The sequence below is a fragment of the Lissotriton helveticus genome, chromosome 10 (assembly GCF_964261635.1).
Source record: "Lissotriton helveticus chromosome 10, aLisHel1.1, whole genome shotgun sequence".
Lineage (NCBI taxonomy): Eukaryota > Metazoa > Chordata > Amphibia > Caudata > Salamandridae > Lissotriton > Lissotriton helveticus.
In genome coordinates, this window is record NC_136071.1 from 164770767 (window position 1) to 164796938 (window position 26172).

Consider the following 26172-nt stretch of genomic DNA (forward strand, 5'->3'; position numbering starts at 1 on the left):
GGGCTCTGGCTGTCGCACTGTTTTTCCCCGACGTCATCATGGGAAATCCCGTTGCCCGGGTTGTGGCTGGTGCCCGACCCGCTCGCTCCTTTCACGGCCGAGCAAGAACATCCTTAGTGTGGGCTTCGGATGCATGCTATTAAACACCAGGTCAGCATGTAAACATGCGCAAGACATCTATGAGCTTTTAGATCTAGAGAAGCCACTATGTCTCATGCTTACTGAGACATGGTGGGGTGACTCTTCCAACCCTGATGTCGCGATGGCAATCCCTCCTGATTATAACATCTACAGGAAGGATAGAGCCAATGGTAGGGGTGGTGGAGTGGCGATAGTGGTCAAGAAAGGAACCCCTTGCGCGATCCTGCCAGCTACGGACATCCGAGGCTCGGAGACCCTAGCGTTCTCTATTAATCTATCGCCTCATCAATCCTTTAAGGGGCTGCTCGTGTACAGGCCACCTGGTGCACCCGGTACCTTTTTTGAAGATCTGGAGCCGGTGCTGGTGGAGTTGGCCCTGAAAGCTGAACATGTTATTGTGGCAGGTGATTTCAACTTTCGGATGGATGATCCATCCGACCCGGCTGCCATTAAACTCTTTGAGGCGCTGACCCCGCTGGGGCTGATCCCTTACCTTCAGGAGCCTACGCACGAGAAGGGGCACACCCTTGACCAGATATTCTCGTCCTCCCCTCTCGAGGGCATAGAGATTATTCCTGTTTTATGGTCTGACCACTTTCTTGCCAATTTTGTGATCAAGGGCATAGTCAAATCTGTGCCTATCTCGGCACATCAACAGGGTCGTGTCCACAGGGCATACCATCGAGTGACCCCAGAGATGCTGGCCCAGGCTGCGGTGGTCCACCCCTGCCTCCTTTCAGGCGATCTTGACAGGGATCTGCAGACCATGCAGGACTGGCTTCTTGACAGGCTAAACGATCTTGCCCCGGAAGTAACATCCCGCCCGACACCGAAACGGGTCTCCGCGCCCTGGTTTACCGCTGCACTGTTGGCTACGCGGCAGCAGTGCAAGGTAGCCGAAAGAGCCTGGCGGGCACAATATGATACTGCTGCCAAGGTGACCTACAAAACGGTGGTTAAGGCTTACTACCGGGACATCCGCCTGGAAAAAAAAAGCTTATCTGGCCAGGAGAGTGGAGGCTGCCTCCAACTCCTGCAAGGAGATTTTCTCCATTGTGAGAGAATGTACCTCCCCCTGGTCTAACACCTCGGACGATAAACCTTCAGGTACCTGGGCTACGGACCTTGCTGATTTTTTCACGAGCAAGATCCAACGCATCCAGGAGTCATTCCTGGCACCAGTATCTGCGGGCCAGACTGAACCTGACAACATCATATCGCCACAGGCTGGGCCAGGGGTGACGCTGAGTGTGTTTCCTCCACTCTCTGCTCCCGACTCCCTGGCTCTAATGGGAAACTTAAAATCGGGTTCACCCCTTGACCCATGCCCTGCTAAATTTCTAGCGAAAGTCGCGGAGGTGATCAACCCGTTGGCTAACCCGCTGCTAAATCTTTCGCTGAGGCTTGGTGTGGTCCCACATGCCTGGAAACAGGCGATGGTGATCCCCTTGCTCAAAAAGCCTGGTCTAGATCCGAAGGCCCCTGTCAATTATAGGCCCATCTCTCTGTTGCCGGCTCTCACGAAGGTTCTGGAAAAGCACGTTCATGGCGTGCTTTCCAATTTTCTTGAATCTAATGAGATCCTGCATGCCACCCAATCGGGCTTTCGTCCCCATCTCAGCACAGAGACTGCGCTCCTTGAGGTCTCGGAAACCATTAAAGGAGTCCTGGACTCTGGGGGCAAAGTCATGCTGGTGATGTTAGACCTGTCGGCGGCGTTCGACACCGTTCCCCATGGTGGTCTTCTCGCTAGACTTTTCGAGATAGGTCTACGGGGGACGGTGTGGGACTGGTTTTCCTCCTTCTTAGCCGGCCGCCGGCAAACGATCTGGGCTCCGCCTGATTCCGCCGCGATGCCGCCTCTGGGAGTCGGGGTCCCTCAGGGCTCTATCTTGAGCCCGACCCTCTTCAACATCATTATGACCCCATTGGCGGCGCTGGTGGAGTCGCATGGCGCCCAGATCGTATCCTACGCGGATGACACCCAGCTCCTCTTTTCTTGTAAAAGAGGAGGTGACTTTGATGGGGAGAGTATTCGGGATTGCCTTGGGGCTGTGTTTCATTGGTTCCATCTGAGCAGCCTCAAGTGCAATTCCGACAAGTCCGAGGTGCTTTTCTTTGGGTGTGACACAGAGCCAGACTGGCAGACCTGGTGGCCAATGGATATGTTCCCTCCTTCCTGTTCCTCTCAGGTTGCTAAAAATCTGGGGGTTAAGATGGATAACAGGCTAACCTTGAAATCCCAGATCCTGGGGGTGGCGGGCACCTGCTTTGGCATCCTTAGGATGCTGCGGAGGTTTCTTCCCCTGCTATCCGAGGAACATAGGACGTTGACAGTCCAGGCTCTGATTGGGTCCAGGTTGGATTATTCCAACATTCTTTACCTGGGCCTTCCAGAGTACTTGCTACAACGCCTTCAAGTAGTGCAGAACGCCGCTGCCAGGGCAATTTTTGGTCTTAATAGGCGTTCCAGTGCCTCGGGCCTGTTGGCAACTTTGCACTGGCTTCCTATCCGCAAGCGGATCGCCTTTAAGGCATTGACCCTGGCCTACAAAGCTCTTCACAAGGGAGGAGCTAAGTACCTCCAAAAGAGACTGGTCTTTTATCAACCGACCAGGTCTCTGAGGTCGGAATCTCTGTACCTGGCTGTTGTCCCACGGGTTAAGAAAGCGCGCCTTGGTGGCCGCTCTTTTGGACTGCTGGCACCACAGCTGTGGAACTCTCTGCCGCTGGCTCTGCGGGGAGCCACTAGCCTGCTGGCTTTTAGGAAGGGCCTTAAAACTTGGCTGTTCACTCAGTAGTCTGTCTTTTGTAAATTTTCTGGCTGATTCTTCTTCTTTTTTATCTGGTGTTATGTTAGTATGTTCGCAGTTTCTTCTCTTTCTCCTATAAAGCGCCGGGACACTCTTCTTGAGTAGCCGAGCGCTATAGAAAAGATTTAATAACATAACATAACATAACAAATGGAAGGGCCGTGAACTCGAAGACTCGTTCCCGCCAGAGGAACTGTAGGAACCGACGGTGAGGCGGGTGGATGGGTACCACTAAGTATGCGTCCTTGAGGTCTAAACGGACCATCCAGTCGTTTGACAACAGGACGTCCCGCAAAAGTGGTTGTACACCAACCAGCCGTTGAACTCCCGGAGATTTATTACGGTCTCTTGCCTCCATCAGTTTTTTCCACCAGGAAAATATTGCTGAGGAAGCCGGAGGGATGACGTATTGAACGACAAATGGCTCCTTTCCGCAACAGCGCCGAGACCTCCTCGTCGATCAACCGGGCATCCTCCTGGGAAAAAAGAATAGGACGTGGAGCCCTTAACTGATAAGGACGGTCGTAAAAGTCTATACGGAAGCCGCGCACGATCTGAAGCACCCAGGCGTCCTTCGTGAGTGCCGACCAGGCCTCCGGGAAACAGGCTAACTTCCCCCCTATCAGAACCTGATCCGCAGGGATTACACTCACCGTGGGAATTGTTGTTTCCTGCGTCGTTCCTGTAGCCGCCTCGGCCTCTGAACCGTTGGCTCCTGGAGGGGTAGAAATTATTGTAGTTGGCCGAGGAATTGTACTGGCCTCTGCCGGAGCCTGGCCCTTTATTGGGTGGATTCTGACCGCCACGGCCGGTTGTGAGGCCCCTACCACGACCGGTCCCCCTAGAAAAACGCTGGTTAAACACCCTCTTGATGGTTGATTGGGCTTTGTCTAGGGAGGAGAAAGTGGAGACAAACTTCCCTAATTCTTTTATAAAAGGGTCTCCAAACAGGCCGCCCTGCGCCACTGCTCCCGCCTCCGAGGAGGCCAGGTCCCCCAACTTGGGATCCAATTTGATGAGCAAGGAGCGTCGACGCTCAGTTGAGAGGGCTCAGTTGGCGTTACCTAAAAATATCACCGCCCTCTGCGCCCAGTTGGGGAAATGGTGGAACCCGACACCTTGGCTTCCTCTGCCATATCGAGGATCTTTGTCAGTGGGCCTATTCTGTCCAATAATTTGTCTTGGCACGACCGCCACGAGCGGTCGATGCCCTTACGAGGGTCCTTAACTAACTTAGCCATAAAGGTGGCCATTTTCCCGTCTAACTCAGGGGTCATGGCCACTTTTCCCTCCAGTGTAGGCCGCGGACATTCTCCCCTCAGGCAACTACGCGCCTCTTTTTCCAATGGCTTGCGTAGACGCCCCGCCATCAATTTCGCGACTTTGTCGCCCGGCGCCCAAGCTGCCGGCCTCGGGTGAATGATGTCTTCCGGGTCAAGCATACCCGAAGCGTCCTGGGTCAACTCAGCCGCGGATCCGGAGCGGGCACCACGACCGCACAGAATCTTCATCATTATCAGTGTCCGCCGGGGAGAACCCTCCCGGAGAGGAAGGGGCTGTCCCGGTCAGCATCAAAGGGCCCGGGGCTGGGAGTGGCGCAGATTTGTCAGGATCAGTCGCCTTGGCTAAAAACGCATCCCTGAGGCGTTCAAAGGCATCCTTATCCACACCCCGCACACCCCCGAGCCTCCGTCCCTACACACCTTCTTGGGTGCCGGTGGATTCCCCTTCACCGTAGCTGGGGTAAACACATGGGAACCTAGTGGCACATGGGCCAACTTCGCACACTCTTCCACTATGCGGGCCGAGAGTCTATCCTCCATAGGCCCCACAATCTCCTGCACACACCTACAGATAGACTGATCTACCGCTTCATAGAACTCATCATCTCCCAAATACTGGTGGGTTTCCTCCTCCACCACATAATACCCCTCTGCCATGACTGTTGACCCTACAATGCTGAGGGCAAGGTAGAGGGTCCCAACTGGCACCAAGAACCAGAGGTATGGGCTAACCGAAGGCTAGCAAAAGCTTTTTGCACTGGCACCCCAGAAAATCACAGGCACAGCACTCCTCTCACAGCGTGCTGACCCTCTTTCCTAAAGACCGGGTCAATGGCGCCCCCTAGCACGCTCCAAGCTAAATACGGCTGGCCAGCGGACAATCCCGGCAAAGGTGCTGAATAATACTGCCCGTAGGCGTCAACGCGGTAATCCGCTTTTACAGACCCCCTCGGGGCATAGAATTAATGCGGGGCAATACAACCCTTCAGGGCGTCACCGTGAGGCGGCAGGCAAAGGCTCCGGCGCGGCTCCTCTGCTCAGCGCGGGTCCCGTCTCTCAGGGAAAGACCGCGCTGAGGAGAACGAGACGCGACGGCTCCCTCTAGCGGCGAGAACACACATCCGAACTCCGGGGACAGTCGTGTCAAGGGCGAAACGTCCCCGCGACAGAAATCAACAAAAAGGGGCTCTGCAAGAGAAAAAGACACACGCAAATGTCAGACAATGGCCCCTAATCGAATAAATACTAATCGCACACTGCCTGAAACTCAAAGCGCCCCCACCACACAGTAACGAGCGAGAGCATAGGAAAAAGGCACTTAACAAGCTGCGAAGCAGCGAAGAAAGAGGAAGGGATCACAAGATGGACGCCCTACCTTAACATTGTGGACAATGTAGAAGGACTATGTTTGTGGACTGATGGGATTTGTAGTCTACCCTATGTGTTCTGACTTTGAATGTGTTTTTTGACCCAGTGTTGGGGTAATGAGATATTTTTACACATTTATTGCTTTTCTGGCTGCTATGTGGTTTTTGTTAATAAACAGCGAAGAGAGAAAAGCATAATCTGAAGCCTCCGGTCCTGACATAGAATTTGAGCACACTAAGGGGCGTACCTCGCACCCTGTTGCAAACAGCCCCTGCTAGGTAAATACAGCCCTAATTGTGGTTTACTGGGCCCGGTGCCAGTGTACCTGCTGCACTGTTCATGGCGAAGCCCCTGACTACCCCTCAGAGTTCTCAGCCCCTGCTGGAATATGAAGGGGCAGTTAGCACCCAAGTTGGTTGTAGCACCTTTTGCTGGGTTTAGGACACATATACGCAGCATGACCTGGTCCAGCAACCCCGTCTTGCGAACATGCTAGCACTGCAGACCATGCTTGGCCTCTAGTTTTGTCCCTGACATGTCTGTTTTTCTTTCTTTCTCCCTCCCTCTCTCTTTCTCTAATGCCATGCCCTTCTCCCTTTCAGTCTCTCCCCTTTCTCCCTTTTATTTCTATTTTCTTTCTCCCTTTCTTTCTTACTCTTCCTTCCACCCCTCTTTTCATACCTCCCCTACTTCACTTTTATTCTTTCTACTGTCCCTTCTCTTCTCCCTTACTACCATCGTCCCTCATTTTCTCCATTCTTCCCAAACTCCTTCTCTTTCTTTCTTCCGCCTACTATCCCTTTCTTGACTTCTTCCTTTCTTTGAGTGTTTAGTCTCTTAAAAAAGTGCTCTAAGGCTCCAGAGACATATTTCTGTTAGAAATGTATGATGCCTTTGTTTAACATGCCAAATAATAATAATTGGTAATGATCCAAGTTTTGGGTGTAATGAATGCTTGGTTTTTCGTCCACCTTTGACCCATACTCCCCATAGCTGCACCACTTTCAAGCCTACCTATCAGGTATATGTATTTTTAACATAGTACCACCCCATTTACCTAATCTTTCCACTTTATAATAAAACCAGTAACAACACAAGTAAAATTACATCAGGTGCATATAGTGGAAACAAAATCCATCATGAAGATATTTTTGTTGCCGCCTTGAGTTTTAAAAAGAACCGCCAAGGTATATGTTGTCAACCATGGTGTCAGTATTGTAGGATGGTCTGAACAACAGAAACTTCGCATGATGGTTAATCCATGCAAAGCTCCTTATGTGTTTACTGTTGCTGACACAAATTCTAATCACATTCTGCAAGAATCTGAATCTGTTTTGAAAGTGAAATTTAGACTGTTGAAGGGCTTCCAACACTTCATCAAACTTAAAGAGAAAACCATGCCCATTAAACAAAATGTGTGCTGTATACCACTTCTGGAATGAAAAGAAGTCGATGATGTACTGAACAAATGGCTGATGAAAGGAGTAAAAGTGTATCTTGTCTGAATCTTCTTGTTTGTCTCCAGTTGTAAGTGAAAGAAAGAGCTCTGATGAAATCAGATTCTCCATAGATTTGCGCCAACTTAATCGCCTGGTGGTTGTAGAAAGACAATCTTTGTAAATTGATACTTGTTTAGTGCACTACTCACCCGCAAGGGTCTCAAGGCGCTTGTACGAATACCGCTGTGGAACCCATCCTGGCTTTCCCTGTGAGGTGTCCACTCCTGGGCACCCCCAAGGTGGAGGCCAGGCATCCTTAGCGTTGTGGGGGCTAAGGATCTTTGCCTCATGTGCATAAAATGGCGGCAACCTTGGGTAATGCTAAGGTGTTCTCCATGCTTGATTTCACAGCCGCTTGTCAGCAGATAGTATACAAAACAGCAGAAATTGGGGGCTGGGGATAAGAGCGCACACACTCCAGTAATTAAACAGTTCCGATTGTCTATATCTAAAGATGCTCTCTAGTGTCCGGTGCTCAAGGAGGAGGAGGAAGAGCCACCTGATCTTTGCCTGCTGGAACAAGTCCAAATGATGTAAAATGAGATCTCGGAGTACTTCAAATGAATCAATGTTGAGTATGTGGTATCAACAGTTTTTATTTTCACAAGTCTCTCAAATTTGCCCTTGCCAACATGTGTTTCGTCTCACGCTGCAAATGTCTTGCAGACTTCTACAGGGCTACCTTTAGAAATTTACATGATTTTAGAGAGCATTTACCAAGTAGGTTGTTGTAAGAAAACCATCACCCGGGTCATGGTAACCCAAACCACTCTGTGCGTGAAAAGTTCAAGTGATTTTTCTAAGTCAATAGTATATAGTAGAAGTCATAATAGAGTACCTCTGAGTGTAATTTTCATAGACCATCTTTAGATGCCCAAAGTCTTATAACAGATTTTAGTCACCCACAATTACAAGAATGGTATTGTGAAGTTGTTATTCTTTGAAAGTCACCGGGTTCGGATGTTATCAATAGAATGGGGCTCACTGGGTCTGGTGTCCCTCTGATATAAACTAAGTCCTTCTTTGCGTTCAAGTGTGCGTAACAGTAGTTCCTAAAATGTATGGGATCTCCATTTAATGATGTAAAGTAATGGGTTTATTTTATAGGGTTCTACGCGAGTGCTCGTCTCTTACCTTATAACACTCGTTTGTTGTGTGTTTACTAGCTCACTGTTCTAACATTAGTAGTTCAGTCACTGTAAATGAATATATCTCCTAATCAAAAGCTGTCAAAATTCTCTAGTTAACATACTTCGAATTTAACTTTGGCACACTTCATCTAACAAGGTCAGCGTGTCACCCTGAGGTGAAAATAATGATCCAAACCAAAAAGGAGAAGCGTAGAGGTACTGATAGAATCACCCTCCAAAGTAAGCTTTTATAACCACAGAGATTCTATCAAAGAAAAGTGAATGAGTGATGTTTTTATATATATTTTTATCATTTACAACAGGGTGCTAGGCTCTCTCTTACACATGGAAAGATGGGAGCACAATGTGCTTTTTAAAATACCCCTCACACTCTAAAAAAACCAAGTAGAGTCATGCTTCATCATAGGGGTCTTCCCGCCCCTATAACGGGACGGGGCGTGCTACGACCAGACGAATAACACGGTCAGCGTGTCACCCTGAGGTGAAAATAATGATCCATGGTGTAGTTTTAATGTGTCGTCTATTGTAAGATTGTTTACATTTCCATTCACCATAATCCGTTTAGGCCATGCTTTCCTGTAGGGTCTAACGTTAATTGTAAATCAATGTGAGACCCTCCATTCCCAGAAATTAGTCGGGACCATAACATGTGAATGCAAGTGAACCGTATACCCACTTGCCATATCTCCACCTATAATGCCTCACAAGTGGTGACCGTGTGACTCTAGATGGTTACGTATTACCACAGCTGCATTCCAGCTTTGAAGTAAACACAAGCAATGACCACGTCATACAACCATACCACAATACACCCGGGTATCTAGTGTTTGTGAGTAAGTTATCCACTGTGGTCCGCGCATTTCTGTAGTAGGGGATCTCTGTGTATAGTCATAATCTAGTGAATAGTCCTGCCCATGTGCGTGGACCCCGGAGCAATCAAAAATAATCTCTTACAGTGTCAAAAAATGCAGAAAAGCATAGACACGTAAGAGAGAATTTAAAGACAGATAATGCAGCCTAAAAAGCTACACTGTCCAGTACTTCAACTAGAAATTCCACCATAAAATCCACAAAACAGCAAAAAGCCTGTACAGATTTCCCTTGCTTTAAAAGCAAACTCCCTCAGGAATGATAGAGAGAAGAACCTGGACAGACAAGCCCCATAGGCTGCCATTATGTGGCTCAGAACAGGATACTGTGCCTTTAAGAGAATCTTCCAGAACCTTCTCCCAGTATCCCAGAATGCATAGCAGGTCCAACTTACTTTCAGTTCTTTTTTCCGGCTCCTGCAAGCAGGACCCTGGAGCATTGAGCTCTCCCTTTTCAAGGGTTTCGTTGGTGTTTTTTCACTGAATTCGATTTTGTGTACTTTTAAAGTACTTTGGTGTCTTTCTTCTTGGTTTTCTGCACTCTTTTGTTGTCCATAATGCCTGCATTATTTGACAAATGCCCGGAGTGCTCCAGGAAGAAGGCCAAGTCAGACCCCCATGAGGTGTGTATCCTCTGCCTTCCCTCTTCCCACATCCCAGAGGAGTGTGTGATCTGTAGAGGCTTCTCTAGCAGGACCCTGAAGGACAGGAGGAAGATCAGACTTCAGGGACTTGAAGAAAGAAGACTGAAGGCTCGAGGTGGGTCTGGAGGGGCTTCTACTGCCCATGCTGAGGCCTCTGGGGGGCTCCCCAGGGGCAGGAAGTCCAGCAAACGTCCAAGGTCTCCGTCTGGGTCAGTTGCTCTGACCACGACGTCGAGAGGAAGGTCCACGGCCAGTTCCCAGTCTCCCCAGGGCTCTGGGTTGAGAAAACGTCGCCCGTAGACGTCGAGGGACTTACACAGGCCGCCGTCGAACCCGGTGTCGATTTCTTCGTCGTCGGCGTCGAGTGGACGGCATCGGAGGGCCCGGCGTCGGCGCTCGCCGTCGAGGCGACACCGCCGTTCGCCGGCGAGGGCGAGGTCATCGTCGTCGTCGAGGGGATCCTCGTCGTCGAGGCCGCCGTCGAGGTAGGTGAGGTCGCCGTCGAGGCGGAAGAGGTCTCCGGGGCTGAAGGAGTCGACGTCGAGGCGTTCGAAGAGGTCGACGTCGAGGCGATCGAAGAGGTCGTCGTCGAGGCGGTCGAGGTCGCAGTCGAGGAGTCAGCGCCCGTCGTCGAGGTTTCGAGGATCGTCCATCTGGTCGGGGTCGACGTCGAGGCATGGAAGCCGGTCGACGCCGAAGCGTGTGGAACGGTCGACGCCGAAGGGCCGCTCGACGTCGAAGGAACCACGGTCGACGCCTGAACACCGGTCATCGACGTCAGGGGGTCGTAAGGACAGGCCGAGGACTGTGGGGGGCTCCCCTCAGTCCGGACAGGATGGTGGCTCGCCGGGAACGGCGTACTCAGAGGTGTATACCCCGAGGAAGACTGTTAAGCCGCCTCCTCCTACTCCTTTGCCTAGAGGTCCTCCTCCGAGGGCTTCGACCCCTCCTCCATTGCCTCCTCTACCTGCTCTCCCGTCAGGACCGCAGGCCCCGGTGCCGGGTGCTCCTCCCCCGGTTCCTCCGAGGTCGGTGTCGATGCCCAGACTTCCGACACCTCCGAAGAAGACTCCTAAGTCGAAAGTTCCTCCTCAGCCCAAGACGTCCGTCCCGGGGAAGCCGGCGGAGCGTCCCAGGCCCAGGAGATCGAGGTCACGCTCCGGGAGGAGAGATAGATCTAGGAGTGGACACGGTTCCTCCTCGAGATCCAGACATCGCCATAGGAGGCATAGGTCCAGGTCCCGTTCGGCCTCTGGGACCCGTTCATATTCGCCTACATTGTCGGATTCGCCGGAGACGAGGGTGTCTCCGATAGATTACATTGGCACGTTCCAGGAGGTTCTCCTGAGAGGGGCTGCGAAGTTGGGGATCAAGGTGACGGCCCCTACGCCCACAACTTCTGTGATCTTCGAGACTTTGCACACGAAGCACCTGTCTCGCCCCCTACTGCCTTTGGTGCCAGGACTGGTCGAGCCTGCTGAACAGCTCTTCCTTACGCCGGTGGTGGTGAAAGCTGCTCCCTCCAGGCTTGTCAAGAAGTACAGGGCTCCAGATTCAGACCCGGCCTTCCTAGGGAAGGACCCAGTGCCTGATTCGGTGATTGTGACGGTGGCTCGGAAACTACATGCTACCTCCCCGTCCTCCACTGTGCCTCCGGATAAGGAGAGTCGCTGGATTGACTCAGCTGGACGGAAGGCGTGTGGGACGTCTTCCACGACGATGAAGGCCTCCAGCGACTCGGCGTTGTTGGGGCGATACGACCGTGCACTGTGGGATTCCATGGAACAGTTTGCGGACCTTGTCCCGCGCGACAAGAAGGAGGACTTCATGGAGATCGTCCAGGAAGGGATGCTGGTTTCGAACCAGGCCATCAGCGCCGCGGCGGATATCTCCCTGCTGGCCGCGCATGGATACTGCCACGGTATCAATCAGAGACGCCATGCTTGGCTCCGGCTGACGTCGCTCAAGCCTGAAGCGCAACAACGAGTGGCAAATCTGCCGTTTTCCGGCAACACCCTCTTCGGGAAACACGCAGATGACGAAATGGCCAGAATGAAGGCCGAGGCTGAAACCCTGACGGCTGTGGGCTTGGAGAAGCCCAAAGAAAAGAAACCCTACCGCCAGTTCCAACGACGGTTCGGGTCGCAGGGTAGAGGAAGGGGACAGTCTTCTGGGCAACAGCAGTCCTGTACCGCGAACAAGGGCCCGGCTGGGCCTCGGCCCTGAGCGGTTACTTCCCCTTCGTCCGTTACCCGCTCCGGTGGGGGGAAGCGTTCAATTTTTTCTGGCAGAGTGGAGAAAAATTACTCAGGACAAGTGGGTGCTGAATATTGTTTGCAATGGATACAGTCTTCGGTTCATCAGCCCTCCTCCGTCGATTCCTCCGGTCAGCTCACAGTATCAACTGCGCGAGCTCCAGGCGGAGGCCGACATCCTTCTAAGGAAGAGGGCGATAGAAGATGTACCTCTGTCTCAAAGAGGAAGAGGTCTGTACTCCCGGTTCTTTCTGGTCCGCAAGAAGGACAAGAACGAGTTCAGGCCCATTCTGGACTTGCGACATGCAAACAAATGGATTCGCAGAGAAAAGTTCCGCATGCTGTCGTTGCATCAGATTTATCCTCAGTTGCAGCGGGGAGACTGGCTTTGCGCCATAGACCTACAGGATGCGTACTTCCATGTGCCCATTGCACACAAACACAGGAAGTTCCTGCGATTTCAAGTCGGCACCAATCACTATCAGTACACGGTACTTCCGTTCGGGCTGAAGTCTGCGCCCCGGACGTTCTCGAAGTGCATGGCAGTGGTAGCGGCACACCTGAGGAAGAACAAGGTGTTTGTCTACCCGTACCTGGACGATTGGTTGATCAAGGGCTCCTCCTTCTCGGAAGCTCAAGCACACTTCCAGAAGACGTGCGTTCTCTTGAACAAGCTGGGGTTGCACATCAACATGTCCAAGTCTGTCCCGACTCCGGTCCAGTGCATCCAGTACTTGGGAGCCTCCATCGATACGCTGTCAGCAAGCGTGTCTCCTTCGGAAGAGCGACGTTTATCACTCCTTCGGAAGGCTCAGGCTCTCATGTCCACTCCATCCACGACAGTGAGGACGGTGTCTTCTCTGCTGGGATCGATGGCCTCTTGCATCTTCCTGACACCGCTTGCGCGGCTGCACATGAGACCGCTGCAGGAGTGCTTGGAAGATCAGTGGGACCAGAGGAGAGGATCTTGGGACGACAAGATACGACTGTCTCTACATGCTCTTCAGTCTCTGAAGTGGTGGTGTTCAGCGGAGAATCTCCTCAGAGGGGTTCCCTTCCACAAGGACATTCCCACTCGGACTATCGTGACGGATGCTTCTCTCCTGGGTTGGGGAGCGCACTCCGGAGACCTGCAGATTCAAGGGAAGTGGTCCCCGTCGGAATCCACGTACCACATCAATTTCCTGGAACTCAGGGCTGTTCACTTGGCGCTGAAGGCTTTTCAACCGTCCTTCCGGACCAACTCTCTGCTTGTACAGACGGACAATACGACCACGATGTATTACCTCAACAAGCAGGGGGGCTCGAGATCACGCACTCTGTCTCAGGAGGCGCAGGCGATCTGGCATTGGCTTCTGGCTCGAGGACTCTCGATAACGGCCACTCATCTGCCAGGTGTGCAGAATGTTCAGGCAGACGAACTGAGCAGACTGATTCAGGAAAACCACGAGTGGGTTCTAAACGACGAAATACTAGGCGAAGTCTTCGCAAGGTGGGGCACTCCAGACATCGATCTGTTCGCCACCGCCGAAAACAGCAAATGCCGAGACTTCGCCTCCAGGTACTACCAGCCGGGGACGCTGGGGAACGCGTTATGGATCAACTGGTCGAACAGCTTTCTGTACGCTTTTCCACCCATTCCCCTGATTCCAGCGGTTCTCATCAAGCTCTCCCAATCCAGGGCGAAGATGATTTTGATTGCCCCGGAATGGCCCAGACAGTGGTGGTTCACGGACCTGCTTCACCGGTCTCTCCTTCCTCACATGAAGCTGCCGTGCAGGCCGGACCTTCTCGCGAAGTTCGGGGGGCGGATGGTGCACCCCAACCTCTCGTCTTTGAGTTTGGCGGCATGGCTCCTGAAATAGTGCAATATGGCCATTTGAATCTCCCAGAGGATTGTATGGACATACTGAAGGAGGCTAAGCGACCTTCCACTCGGACTTCCTATGCTTACAAGTGGAAGAGGTTTTGCATCTGGTGCAAGTCTAAGAACTATGACCCTACGACATGCAAGGAAGATGTCATCCTTCCATATCTGCTACATCTGGCGCAGTCTGGCCTTAATGTCCATTCCATTAAGGTTCATCTGGCTGCTTTGACTGCCTACAGGAAATGCCCTTCACAGACTTCCTTCTTCCAGATCCCTGTGATCAAGGATTTTTTGGAAGGCTTGAAGAAAGTGTTCCCTCCTGTCAGGCTTCCTTCGCCTTCATGGGACTTGAATGTGGTGCTGTCCAGATTGATGAAGGAGCCTTTTGAACCTATTCATAAGGCTTCGTTGCAGCACCTGTCCTGGAAGGCGGCGTTCCTCGTGGCCATTACATCGCCCGCAGGGTGAGTGAAATTCAGGCGTTGTGTTGCCAAGAGCCTTATACTGTATTTCATGCTGCTAAGGTTGTTATGCGTACTCACCCTAAGTTTCTTCCCAAGGTTGTTTCTGATTTTCATATCAACCAGACTATAACTTTACCTACGTTCTTTCAGAATCCTTCCTCTCCAGCGGAAAGGTCTTTGCATTCCCTGGATGTTAGGAGGGTGTTGAAATTTTATCTGGATAAAACCAAGGATATTCGTAGGTCAGACCAATTGTTCATCAATTATGGATCAGTCAGGACGGGTCTTGCTACCTCTAAACAGTCCATCTCGCGGTGGATTGTGTCCTGCATACAATTGTGTTACCAAAAAGCTAATAAGACCTTAGGAGGTAAGCCTAAGGCTCATTCCACCAGGGGCAAGGCTGCCACGACAGCATTGCTCCGTAATGTTCCGATTGCAGAAATCTGCAAGGCGGCCACTTGGAAGTCGGTTCATACCTTTGCTAAGCATTACTGCCTGGACTCTGATGCTAGGGCGGATGCTCAGGTTGGACAGGCTTCGCTGCAAAATCTTTTCGCACAGTAGTGGTGTTGTTTCTCTTTTCTCCACCGCCGCTTTGGTGTGGGGATGGGCTTGCCATTCTATTCACTAGATTATGACTATACACAGAGATCCCCTACTACAGAAGGAGTAGTTTCTGTCCTGTAACTCCAGTTCTGTAGTAGGGGTATCTCTGTTATAGTCATAAGCGCCCGCCCTCCTCCCCGGTGGAGAGAGACATATTCCTTTAAGGAATGCTACAGGTCTGGCGTGTTACGCTTTCAAAAAGAACTGAAAGTAAGTTGGACCTGCTATGCATTCTGGGATACTGGGAGAAGGTTCTGGAAGATTTTCTTAAAGGCACAGTATCCTGTTCTGAGCCACATAATGGCAGCCTATGGGGCTTGTCTGTCCAGGTTCTTCTCTCTATCATTCCTGAGGGAGTTTGCTTTTAAAGCAAGGGAAATCTGTACAGGCTTTTTGCTGTTTTGTGGATTTTATGGTGGAATTTCTAGTTGAAGTACTGGACAGTGTAGCTTTTTAGGCTGCATTATCTGTCTTTAAATTCTCTCTTAAGTGTCTATGCTTTTCTGCATTTTTTGACACTGTAAGAGATTATTTTTGATTGCTCCGGGGTCCACGCACATGGGCGGGACTATTCACTAGATTATGACTATAACAGAGATACCCCTACTACAGAACTGGAGTTACAGGACAGAAACTACTCCATATACATTCAGTCTCTGTACAGACTTATGCTCGGTAGAATCTCTGTGTCATCCAGCGCATAAGTGGTCACACTTCACTCCCGCAGATTCGCAGCACAAGGATTCACATGTTCTCACCTTCTTTATTACTCCCAAGGGATCCTTACGATTTTGGCACCTGCTGTTTGGCCCCAGTTCAGCTTCCACTATATTTCAGAAGGTCATGAATAGGCTGTTTGAAGGTCTAAATGTTGCTTGCGCCTTCCAGGATGAGTTACTTGCGTTCTCTAAAGGTCACAACAGTCATCAGCGAATTCTGAGAGAATTTCTCAGAACAGTGCAGGCAAGTGGCTTAACCCTAAACAAGCATTTACAATGCAACTGTTTCGCCTTCGGAAAAGTTAGAGCTATTGGCATTGTAAATGACAAACTTTTTATTTATGTGTTGGTTTTGAAAACAGATAAATAAATGGCATTGTCATTTACAATGCCAATAGCTTAATCTCTTGCAAATGTGAGACATTTGTATAGCTCTTAAATATTTTGCTCGTAATTTACCATTATTGCCATTTGATTGTATTACAGGCATGAATGCTTGCTTACCTGGATAAGCCTTTGTTAGGAAATTATTTGATCTGCCTCTTTAGTGTACAGATTTAAAGGCTTGTGGAAACAATCGCCTTATCTAAGGCCAGTGATTGCTCTGGCAGCAACCTTTTTAGCTCTGTGAAGCTATCATAGAAAGGTTTTGGATTACGGGAAGGTGTTAAAACGATCAGGGTTAAAACCCGCACAGCCAGCAATGCTTGCAGCAACATCACACAAGCCCAGCTTCACACTACACGCTCTGCCACCCACCTCCGTCCTATACACCAAGCTCTGTCCGAGTACAGCTATTCTCGCCCCGGCTTACACCGAAAGAAGTATCAAAAGCATCAGCTGCCAATGCACACCATGCGGAACATGGCACTGCCTGGCCACCCAACACACTTCCTTTATTTTCGAATGCACAATACAATGTAGAAAATAGAGGTAAAACACAGGTGACACCTCCAGAAATACCCATTCTCTGAGGTGTGATTGGATCTGGACAATGTTTACGGCTTGACCCCACACTATACATGGAGATGTAGTGATAGCCTAAGTTGTGAGCTAGGGTCACTGGAGAACAATGCACCGCCTCAGTGAGGCAGGCTGGACTCAGAGATATGACGATAGCCGCAGTGATGACGTCGGAGGTCACTGGGGAACAGTAAATGCTCTCTGACCGTCCAGGCTCAAAGATGCGACGATAGCCTCAGCTCTGACGTGGGTCACTTGTGAACAATGTCTCCACTCTGCCCAGATATCTTGATTTCGGGCCTTCCAGTGGCTCCTTGGACGATGGGCTGGGCGGTCTCCGGGCACGTCCTTTGGCCTCCTCAGACGTGGGGATTCGGCGTCGCTCTGGGCCCACCCCCTCTCTTAAAAAAACAAGCAATGCCCCCCGGAGTCAAGACGCCCACACTCACCGGGTCTTCTGTGTCAGGGCTCTTCTCTGGTGCTGCGGCATGGAGCGGGGCTCTTCTTCACACAGGAGAGCCCCCGCTTGGTGCTGTCCTCTTGTCCGGTCCTCTCCTGGGCCCGGAGATGGGGAGGGCTGACGGCGAGATTGAAGACAGCTTCCTCCCGCCTGGAGGAAGCAGAAACAGCGCAGGCTCACCTCTCTGCAGCGCCGGCTGCAGGACTCTGCTACTGTGGAGAGGTCACTTCCGGGTGTCTAGCGATCCCCAGGCTGGCGGCGGTGATCTGGGATGCGGGAGTGATGGAGGAGAGCTGCGGGCGGGGAACGGACAGCGGGAGGGGGCGGGAACACGAACAGCAGGACGGGGGGGGCAGGAATACCTCCCCGTGAAAGTAAAAAACACTAAACAGCAAGCACTCACCTGGACTTCCTCCGGTGCTCCAGCCGACTCCTGCAAAAGCCAATTCAGAATGAGAAAAACATGGCGACCAAAAAAACCAAAAAAGGAAATGCCCACCGCTGCAATGAAGACATCGCAGAGGCGGAGAGCGAAAAAATCGTGGGAACGCCCACAAATCTGGTCCGCCTTGACGGACAGATCTCTGTTCCAATGGCTAGCCTCCATTTATGGAGCTAGCCAATGGAACAGAGGGCGTATTCAAGTCCCCCCATACTGAAAACTAAAGATTTCTACTGGGTGCGGAGCTAAAGCTCTGTGCCCTAGGCGAAACCTAAAAAGGAGAGAGTTAAATTCTTTAAGGACAAGGTGCAATATTTAAGCCATATCAATGGTGCTGATGTAGTGAAACCCAAACCAAGCCTAATTTCAGCAACCTTCAACCAAAGATGAAATGAGGCTTACGCAAATGTTGTTCAAAATCAATGAGACCCTACTCTAATAAATGGGAACCATGCTTATTTTGATCACAAAGAATGTGGAATTTGGGATAGAAATTGTGAAAAAATCATGTGAGAACTAAAAAGAAAATCACAAAACGCCCCATTCCTTAAGACATTTGATGAATCCCTCTGTTCTTTTCTGACCGTGAATGCCAGCCAAATGGTCTTGGAGCTGTGTTAAGCTAAGATGCACAGGATAGTAAACGTTTCATAGCATTTGGGCCACACAAGTTAAGAGGACCTGAATTTAAATATTCAGTAATTGAACAAGAACTATTGGCATGTGTGTGAGGGCTGTGCCAAACTTTAAAGATTTTTCGTGGAGGTAGGGCATTCCTCATTAGACCACATCATAAATGACTTGTAAGTATGTTAAGTAAGTGCAATTCCGATAAAGTGTCCTCGCTGTATAACAAAGCTTGTGTGTAGATTGTATGAGTATTTGATTGACGTAGACTATCTTCCTGGCAAGTCCAACATCATAGCCAATGTTTAATCTCAGATGCCATGTGACTGTGATGATGAGCGTGATGAAGATGACACGTGTGAAATGGATGATGTGGCTGTTGCTTATTTATGAAATGAACTTGGAGAAGAAACGACCTTAAGATACAGTGGATGACAACTGTTTCTGATGAGTCAGAGTTTTCAATCATTTCTGATCTCATTGTTAAAGTTTGGCAGAGGGACAAACACTTAGATGTTAATTTGAGTGCGTATTGGAAGATAAAGGAAGACATGACAATTATGGTGGAGGTTAATATGAGAACTTATTACTTAGTGGTTCCCATTTCACTTAGACCACACTTTATTTCATAAGTCTCTAAGGGCCATGCAGGGATGACTGCCACAAAAAAGAAACTGAAACTAGAATAGTGATGGCCTTCTCTGGACTGTGATGTGGATTTGTAGGTACAAGAATGTTGTTTGTGCAAAGATCCTGACAGAACTATGACTGCACGCCCTTTTTCCCTTAAAACTGCCTCACTACCCGATTGCCCATGTCAGAAGGCAGGGATCGACCTGATTGCACCCATGAATAAATTACCCACTGTTATGAGATATGCTGTTGTCTAGATCGCCTATTATAGCAAATGGATTGATCTTAAATTAATGGACTGTCCCACAACCAGGAATGTGTTAGAATTCTTGAAAGAAATATTTATCAGAGGATTCCCAAAGTCCATTGTGTGTGACAATGGGTCACAATTTGTAACTACTGAAATGTCTCCATTTAAAATAAATTCGAGCATTATACGTTACAGATCATCCTTATATCACCCACAAGGCAATGGGCAAGTCGAACGTCCCAATTGCCTGTTAAGGAAGCTCTACAGTTGGCATTAAAGGCTATTTACCTGTGAGAAAAGTATGAAGAACTTGCCTCTAGGCATACTGCACTACTCACCACAGTGTGACTGGAGTGCCGCCATTTGAATTGTTGAGAGGTAGGCTTCCTTTGACGAAACTACAACCCCAGTAGTTCAAATGGAAGTTAAAGGTTGGTAATGAAGTCTATTCTGACAAAGGAGAGGTTTTGCGTAACATGGTTGAGAGAAAACAGTTCAAAATGTAGCAGTATTATGACCATAGAAAAGCTGTTGTCAAGAATGCTATAGTATTGGTGATATGGTGAGGATCAGACGTTCACATGTCTAAATGGAAAGTGACACATTTGGTAATCCCATGGGGTTAGTTAAAATAACTTCAGGGGCAGCTATCAGGTTGAAAAATGGTGGGTGGTGGAATGGTTCACATGCTGCAGGGATACCTCCTTTAAAGAAGTCTCATGCCCTTCCTTTTAACACAAGTAGCGCTGAGTCTCTGGAAGGTTGAAGGAGTGATAGTTATACATGTTTAATGCTGCAGATGCCAGCATTAACAACTTCCAATGAGTCTCCACTACAAGAACATATTGAGATTCCCTGGGATGTTCAGGTTGACAGAATGTTTGATGGGAGACCTTCATGCATCGTTGTTATGCCAATTAAATTTACAGTTTATATCATGCACTAGCTTCTTCCAAAGGAGTGAAGAGATGTAATATTGCAGATGTAATATTGCCTTGAAATTGGTATTAGGCGATTTTACCCTTGAGTAATCAACAGTAAAACAAAATTTAGGCAACTTTTCAAAACGTGTCTTTTTTCTGTATCCGATGATTCTTATAGGGGTTTGACCTACTGATTTCAAGGTTCTCTTTTCTCTTCTTGGTTCTTCTTACTAGAGTCCTCTGTGTTAGGTGATGGTTTACTATATTTGCGTCTGGATCTCAGTCATGAGTGACAGTACGCTTTATAAATACCTCCTATCATATCATATATCAGTTATTGCATTGTGTTTAGGAGTAAGTGTGTTTATTTACCTTGTACATTTTCCTTCCTCCCCTCCGTTTGTCCTCAAGTGTCTGTGCACGTGGACCCCCATGTGCCGTTCTTGGCCCTTTGGGGAATAACAGTTGGGGAACTGAGGCGGGGTGAGTATTCTGAGGGAAGTCTTCTGACGTATGGGTCAATAAACAGTTGTGCACTATATAGAGGATAAGAGTGGGTGAAGTAAAAAGAGAGCAAGTTTGCATGTACACACGTGCATGCGGGCGCGTTCTCGAGTTTCTGACTGTGAAAATAGAGATTGCCGAAGGGAACTGAGCTCCCATTTGGTACAAATGAAAGAAAATGCCAAAAATAACTAGCAAGCCAAGCATGTACAACACGTTATTTGCTTCTATTCAAAATGTAAAATTGGAAATGTATAATTGTATTTTCCTTTGTGACACGTAATAGCTGAATAGAAATGTGCTGCATGAAGATATATTTAAGAGTCATAAATGCCCGATACTATTAAACATTAGAATAACGTAGACGGCGAGTGCTCTGCAGGAATATAGTTTATAAAGACACTTGCGGTTTGTGTAATTTCTCAGCTCAAAGGGTTTTTGATTAATAAAACGTGCATTATGCACTGACATTTTCTGATTTCCTCCAGCACTTTCAGCAGAGACCGATGGACAGGCTTGTTCTTAAATAGCTGTGATTAAATAAATTCATATCATGCAAAACTGCACCAGTACCATTCCCCATGTATGGCTCATTAGTCGCCTCAGCTAATATTAACCCTGGGACCCCCACCTGCCCCCACTGCACTTTTATTACTAAAATGCTATGAATGCGTGTCCCATTAGAATAGAATGTCAAAAGGTTAGGATTGGCAGCAGCCTTTGTAACGCTGTCATTAAAATGTATTGTGTAATTTCTTTCTCCTCCAGTGAATTCCAGAAATAGTTGTTGATATCTAGATATGTACCTTGAGGCGTCAATAAGCATAGAGACGAGGAACGCTGGCAGGGCTGGACTAGCCGAGGCAGGCACCGGGCTTTTCCCCGGTGGGCCAACAGGGTGGGGGCCAATTTTGGACCCACGGGGGCTATTTTTGTTACTGGGGGCCTGTTGCAGCATAACTACAATATCGACCCCTTGTAACAAACAGCTGCAGTGTTTTCCACAAACCCCCCCCCCCCCCATTCCCACCCACCCAGCAGTAGGTCTGCATCAATTGCCAGGGCCGGTTTGCGTCCCAGTCCGGCCATGAATGCTGGTAACAGCTAGCTAAATAGTACTCAGCGTTCCATCAATTAAGTGCACCAGTGTGGAAGAGGTGTGGCGCAGCGGCCGGGGCGACTGACGCTGGACGCTGGGGATCACAGTTCGATCCCCAGTTCCGGAGGCAGGGGTCTGCCCAGCACCATGTGACTCTGGGCAATAGCTTGCTTAATCCTCCCGACGGCCCCCAGCGCCTTGACACCTTCGGGTAGTTGTTTGCGCTCTACAAATACTGGACATTTACATTTACAGCTGGAAAAATCTCCCCATGACTCAATCTGCTGTGTCCTCTCAAAATCATTAGGGGACAGCCCTTCACCAGCAGCCACAACTAAGCGTTACTTTCTATTGTGGCTTCTATGACCGAGCAGCTTGAGTATACTTTAGACCAGTGGTTCTTAATCTTTTAACTTCTGTGGACCCCCTACTTAATCATTACGGGATCCCAGGGACCCCACTGAATCAAGATTAGAATTCGAGGACCCCCACTGAGTCATTACTGTAAGCTGGGGATTTTGCCCTGAGCAGTGTCCATGATGTCAACCGCAAAACAATGCAAATAAATACAGAAACAAACATTCATCAAACAAATATACAAATGAAGTATTTTTTTTTTAATTCACACACAAAGGTATAAGGAAAATAAAAATGTAAATTTAAATGGGAAGGTTCTAAATTCAATTGAGGCTGCCCGTCGTCCATACTATATTCTGTTTGATGCACTTGCACTGCTCCTACGAATCAACCTGAGAGGATACCTACTTACATTTTAGCCCCCAATTTCAAATTCTTTCACATTTACAGAATTGTTACATTTTTCAGATTACATTTTGCTTGTTTATTTATACATACTTTATTAGTTTGTTAATATGATTGAATTTTCTAAGCAGATGCAGTCCCTCTGAGTAGGTGTTGTGGACCCCCATGGGTGCCCGGCCCAAAGGCTTTGAACTGCTGCTTTATACAGTAATGACACTAAGAGATTTTACTGAGAAATAAATACAAAATACCCAAAAAAGCTCAGAGCTTCAATGACAGCTGTGGGATTCAGCAATACATGGTGGTGAAATAGTGATAAATAGCCACACAATCAGGAACATGAAGTTACACATTATAGTTCTCTCAGATGGTTCTTTCAGTCATTGTGTGGTCAACCTTTGATCATAGCTTGGAGGAGGAAAGTATAGTCCTCTTTGGGAAGGGACATTAGCAAGTATTTAATAAGAGAATGGTCTGTACACTTGCTAGTCTGAAATCTCCTTATTACTGATGGTGCTTAAGTGGTAAATTGATGTCCCATTTTGTTTCCTTTCAAATTGTTTAGTCAGTCTGCACCTTTAGAGTCAAATGATTTATTACTCTAAGAGTGAATCGAAGAACTCAGACTAGGCATTTTGAGTCTTTTAAAGATAAAGCTAAAAATTCAAATTAAAGCATCATGTTGGCTCAATGTAACTGATTTCTTCCTTCCCTTAACAGAGCCATAACTTTAGAGAATCAGCTCGTGGTCCTTGCTTCGGTTGCCTCAGACGCGGGAGGCTACTATGTGCAGGCAGTCAATGAAAAGAACGGGGAAAACAAGACCAGTCCATTCATCTACCTGAGCATCGCAAGTAAGTGTTTGCACATCTTATAATACCCTAAATAGCCTGTTAGTACTGTAGGATGGAAGAGAAAACTCTCAATGTCAAGGCATTGAGCTGGTAGCATGTTCTAATGTGGCACTTTTTTTGTCTAATTTTATTTTACTTATGTTCGCACTGTTACTTCTGGTCACCTATTTAGTAGTAGCGTTTTGTGGTGCATTGGAGTTGAAATTACTGCTGTCAATACTTTTAGACTGTAGGCAGTGTGTCTTTGAGACATATCTTCCAAAGATGGTTAAGATACTAACACGAATTCACAAAGTTTTGCACAAATTTACTTCAGTATGTAAAAAACACAGCGAAAATGATCAGATTTTGAGTCACAAATTCAGTATCAGTGGGCATTTCCACATGCGAGTGTGAGTAACTCCTGCAAGGAACCTGACAGATTAGCGGGTTGTTTGTTCGTATAAATCTCTGGCTGGATGTGATCTTCTGCCGTTGGGCAGGAAAAAAATCCTAAAAACCCCCAAACTTCCTAGCTTGTTAGCAATCACAAATGATTTGCAGCTCTATTACATCTCTTAAGTGGAAAGCCCTCATATTTCATGGAGTTTAGTGGAAAGACATTTTTCAACAGTTAAAATATTTTCTCTGTTGGTAAAAAAAAAAGAAAATCAAATGAAATATTTCCCTTTGCACAGTCTCATCAGGAGTGCCCCAGTGCATGTAGGGTGTGGCTTAGGTGGACATGTGTAAAGCTAGTGTTCATGTATTTGTGTGGATACTGATGTGGTTTGTCATGCATAAATCTAGGCAAATTTTAGGTGTAAGTATGCAATGCATACATTTACATATCTTTGAATATTGCGCTCCAATGACTCAAATTTGGCTGTTATGCATGAGTCCTTTTCGCCTTCCCTACTACAGGAACCGACGTGCAGGTAATTCCTCACACAATAATGAGCCTTTAAGAGAAATGTAACAGCATAGACATCTCTTAAATTAGAAATGACTAAATTACATTTTCGCTTATTTCAGACAGTGAGGGGATTTCAGAGAGCCAGCGTAATGTATTTTCATTGCTGCTCGGTTAATAGCCCATTTATGTCTAGTCTACCACAGGCTTCAGCCCCACTGTAGGTGTAATACTTCCGATGTGGTAAAGTATTTAAAATGCTGCTTCTCAATTTTAGTACTTTCGAAGTGATGGGCTTATAAACCAAGGGGATGAAAAGGCACCAATGGGAAGTATTTCTTTGAATGGTTATCATTTTTTCAGACATCCATGAATCGCATTTAGTTCACTCGAAGTTACCTTATTTATAGTGCATTTAATGCAGACCCTGGTGCAGATAAACTTCCATTAAGTTATTTCAGTGAAATATTTACTCATGTTGTGATGTTTGCATCATGTGTCGCCTTGGTGTTTTCTTACTTTGTCAGTAATATGAATATTTCTAATATAGGACTGTGTGTATATAGCCCCAGAGTTGATGCTAAAATCACAGAATGCTTCAGAGTGCTGAAGAAAACATGCAAAGTTCCCATCTTGCTACTTGTCTTGGCCTGCACTGGAAACCTTAGGATGCTGTCAGCAAAACAATTAAAATGTTTTGGTATTTATCATGAAGGCCTGATGACTTCCCCTTTTGCGTGTTCTTTAATTTTGTATTTTCTTGTATCATTAGACTATCCAAGCTATCTACTGTTAGCACATCTTGTTTTGTTTAATTATTAGCTTTACACCAGAAGTTCGGAGCTAATGTTGGAATAACCAACATCTGTTTTACTCTTACAGATACCTGATGATTATTCTCCAGTCATCCCAAGGGGCTTTCCTTTTTTGTGTTTAATGTTGTTCTGACGTTATTTCCTGCCTCATGTAGCTTCAGATTAAACGTGGGCACTTAGGGCCTGATTATGAAGGAGGTCGGACGAGCGTCTGACCGCCATTCTGTCGGGAACAGGACCGCCCAACTAGCTGTCAGCGGCCCGCCATCGGGATTAGGAAGGCAGTCACAATCTGTATATTTTGTATCGCGGTGTGCGTTGCGGGCTGTAGCACAAGCCGCAGTCCAAAATAAACACATTACACATATCCCTGCACTATGTGGCAGGCACCATGCGCCGCCTGCCACATGGTACAAGGATATGTAGGGGGTGGCCCATATTGGAGGGTCAGGGTGGTAGGGGGTCCGCTATGGTCCGCCAAGTCACTTTCAGGGATAGTGCAGACATCGTTGCCCTCCACTGTAACTATTACAGTACCTAGGCTAGCAGTTTGTGGTATAAAATTCAGCCTCTCAGGGGGTCAATCCACCTGCTCCAGTAAACTAAACCTATTTCTTTGGGGAAATAGTGAGAGTAAATGGGGTATACGGCTTAGAGCCCTCCCAAGTTGCTCTCCCCTGCTGGAATCTATGTGGTGATTTATTTTGGCCCCCTTCATACTGAACACCTCTACTCTGGCCAATCCTCGTCTGAGGAGTGGGATAAAAGTATGACAAGGGAAGGGGAAGAATTTGGGTGTTCGACCAGGTTGGTAACCCAACGCAGATGTGTTCTACAGCACATATGTGCCTAAAGTTAATTACAACACAATTTCCTGCAATAGTTTTAGGTCCTGTCCTGATCCACTCTACTATTCTAACACATAGCATTTCACCAGAAGCCTTGGGGGGGAGAAGGCCTATTGGTGTTAAGCCAGTTTATGCATTTATTTTTGAGATCAGTATGATCCTCACTTTTTCCCTGGGTTAGAGGAGGAACCCCAGCAAGCACCACTACGTATGGTAAAGACTCGGAAGGGAGATCAATGGAGGGCAACTCTGTTAAGGACCCCTTTGCTAGAATATTTCTACTAGATTGGGTCTGTTGGTCCAAGTGCTTTATCCCCACTTCAGACACCCCCCTCACCGCTATATTACGTCCGCTGCCTACTTTTCCATCCCTGGGCAGAGGCAGAACTGTTTCGGGGATAGGATTACCACTAGC

At 48.1% G+C, this 26172-nt stretch overlaps 1 protein-coding gene across 2 annotated transcripts in view; it reads left to right on the top strand.

Annotated features, from left to right (window-relative positions):
- Positions 1-26172, top strand: part of SDK1 (sidekick cell adhesion molecule 1) — a 2171476-nt gene that overhangs the window by 948162 nt on the left and 1197142 nt on the right. For both annotated transcript variants that reach the window (XM_078665001.1, XM_078665002.1), the window contains exon 5: positions 23069-23202. In XM_078665001.1, the coding sequence (XP_078521127.1) occupies positions 23069-23202 (134 nt within the window). The remainder of the gene's footprint in view (positions 1-23068; positions 23203-26172) is intronic.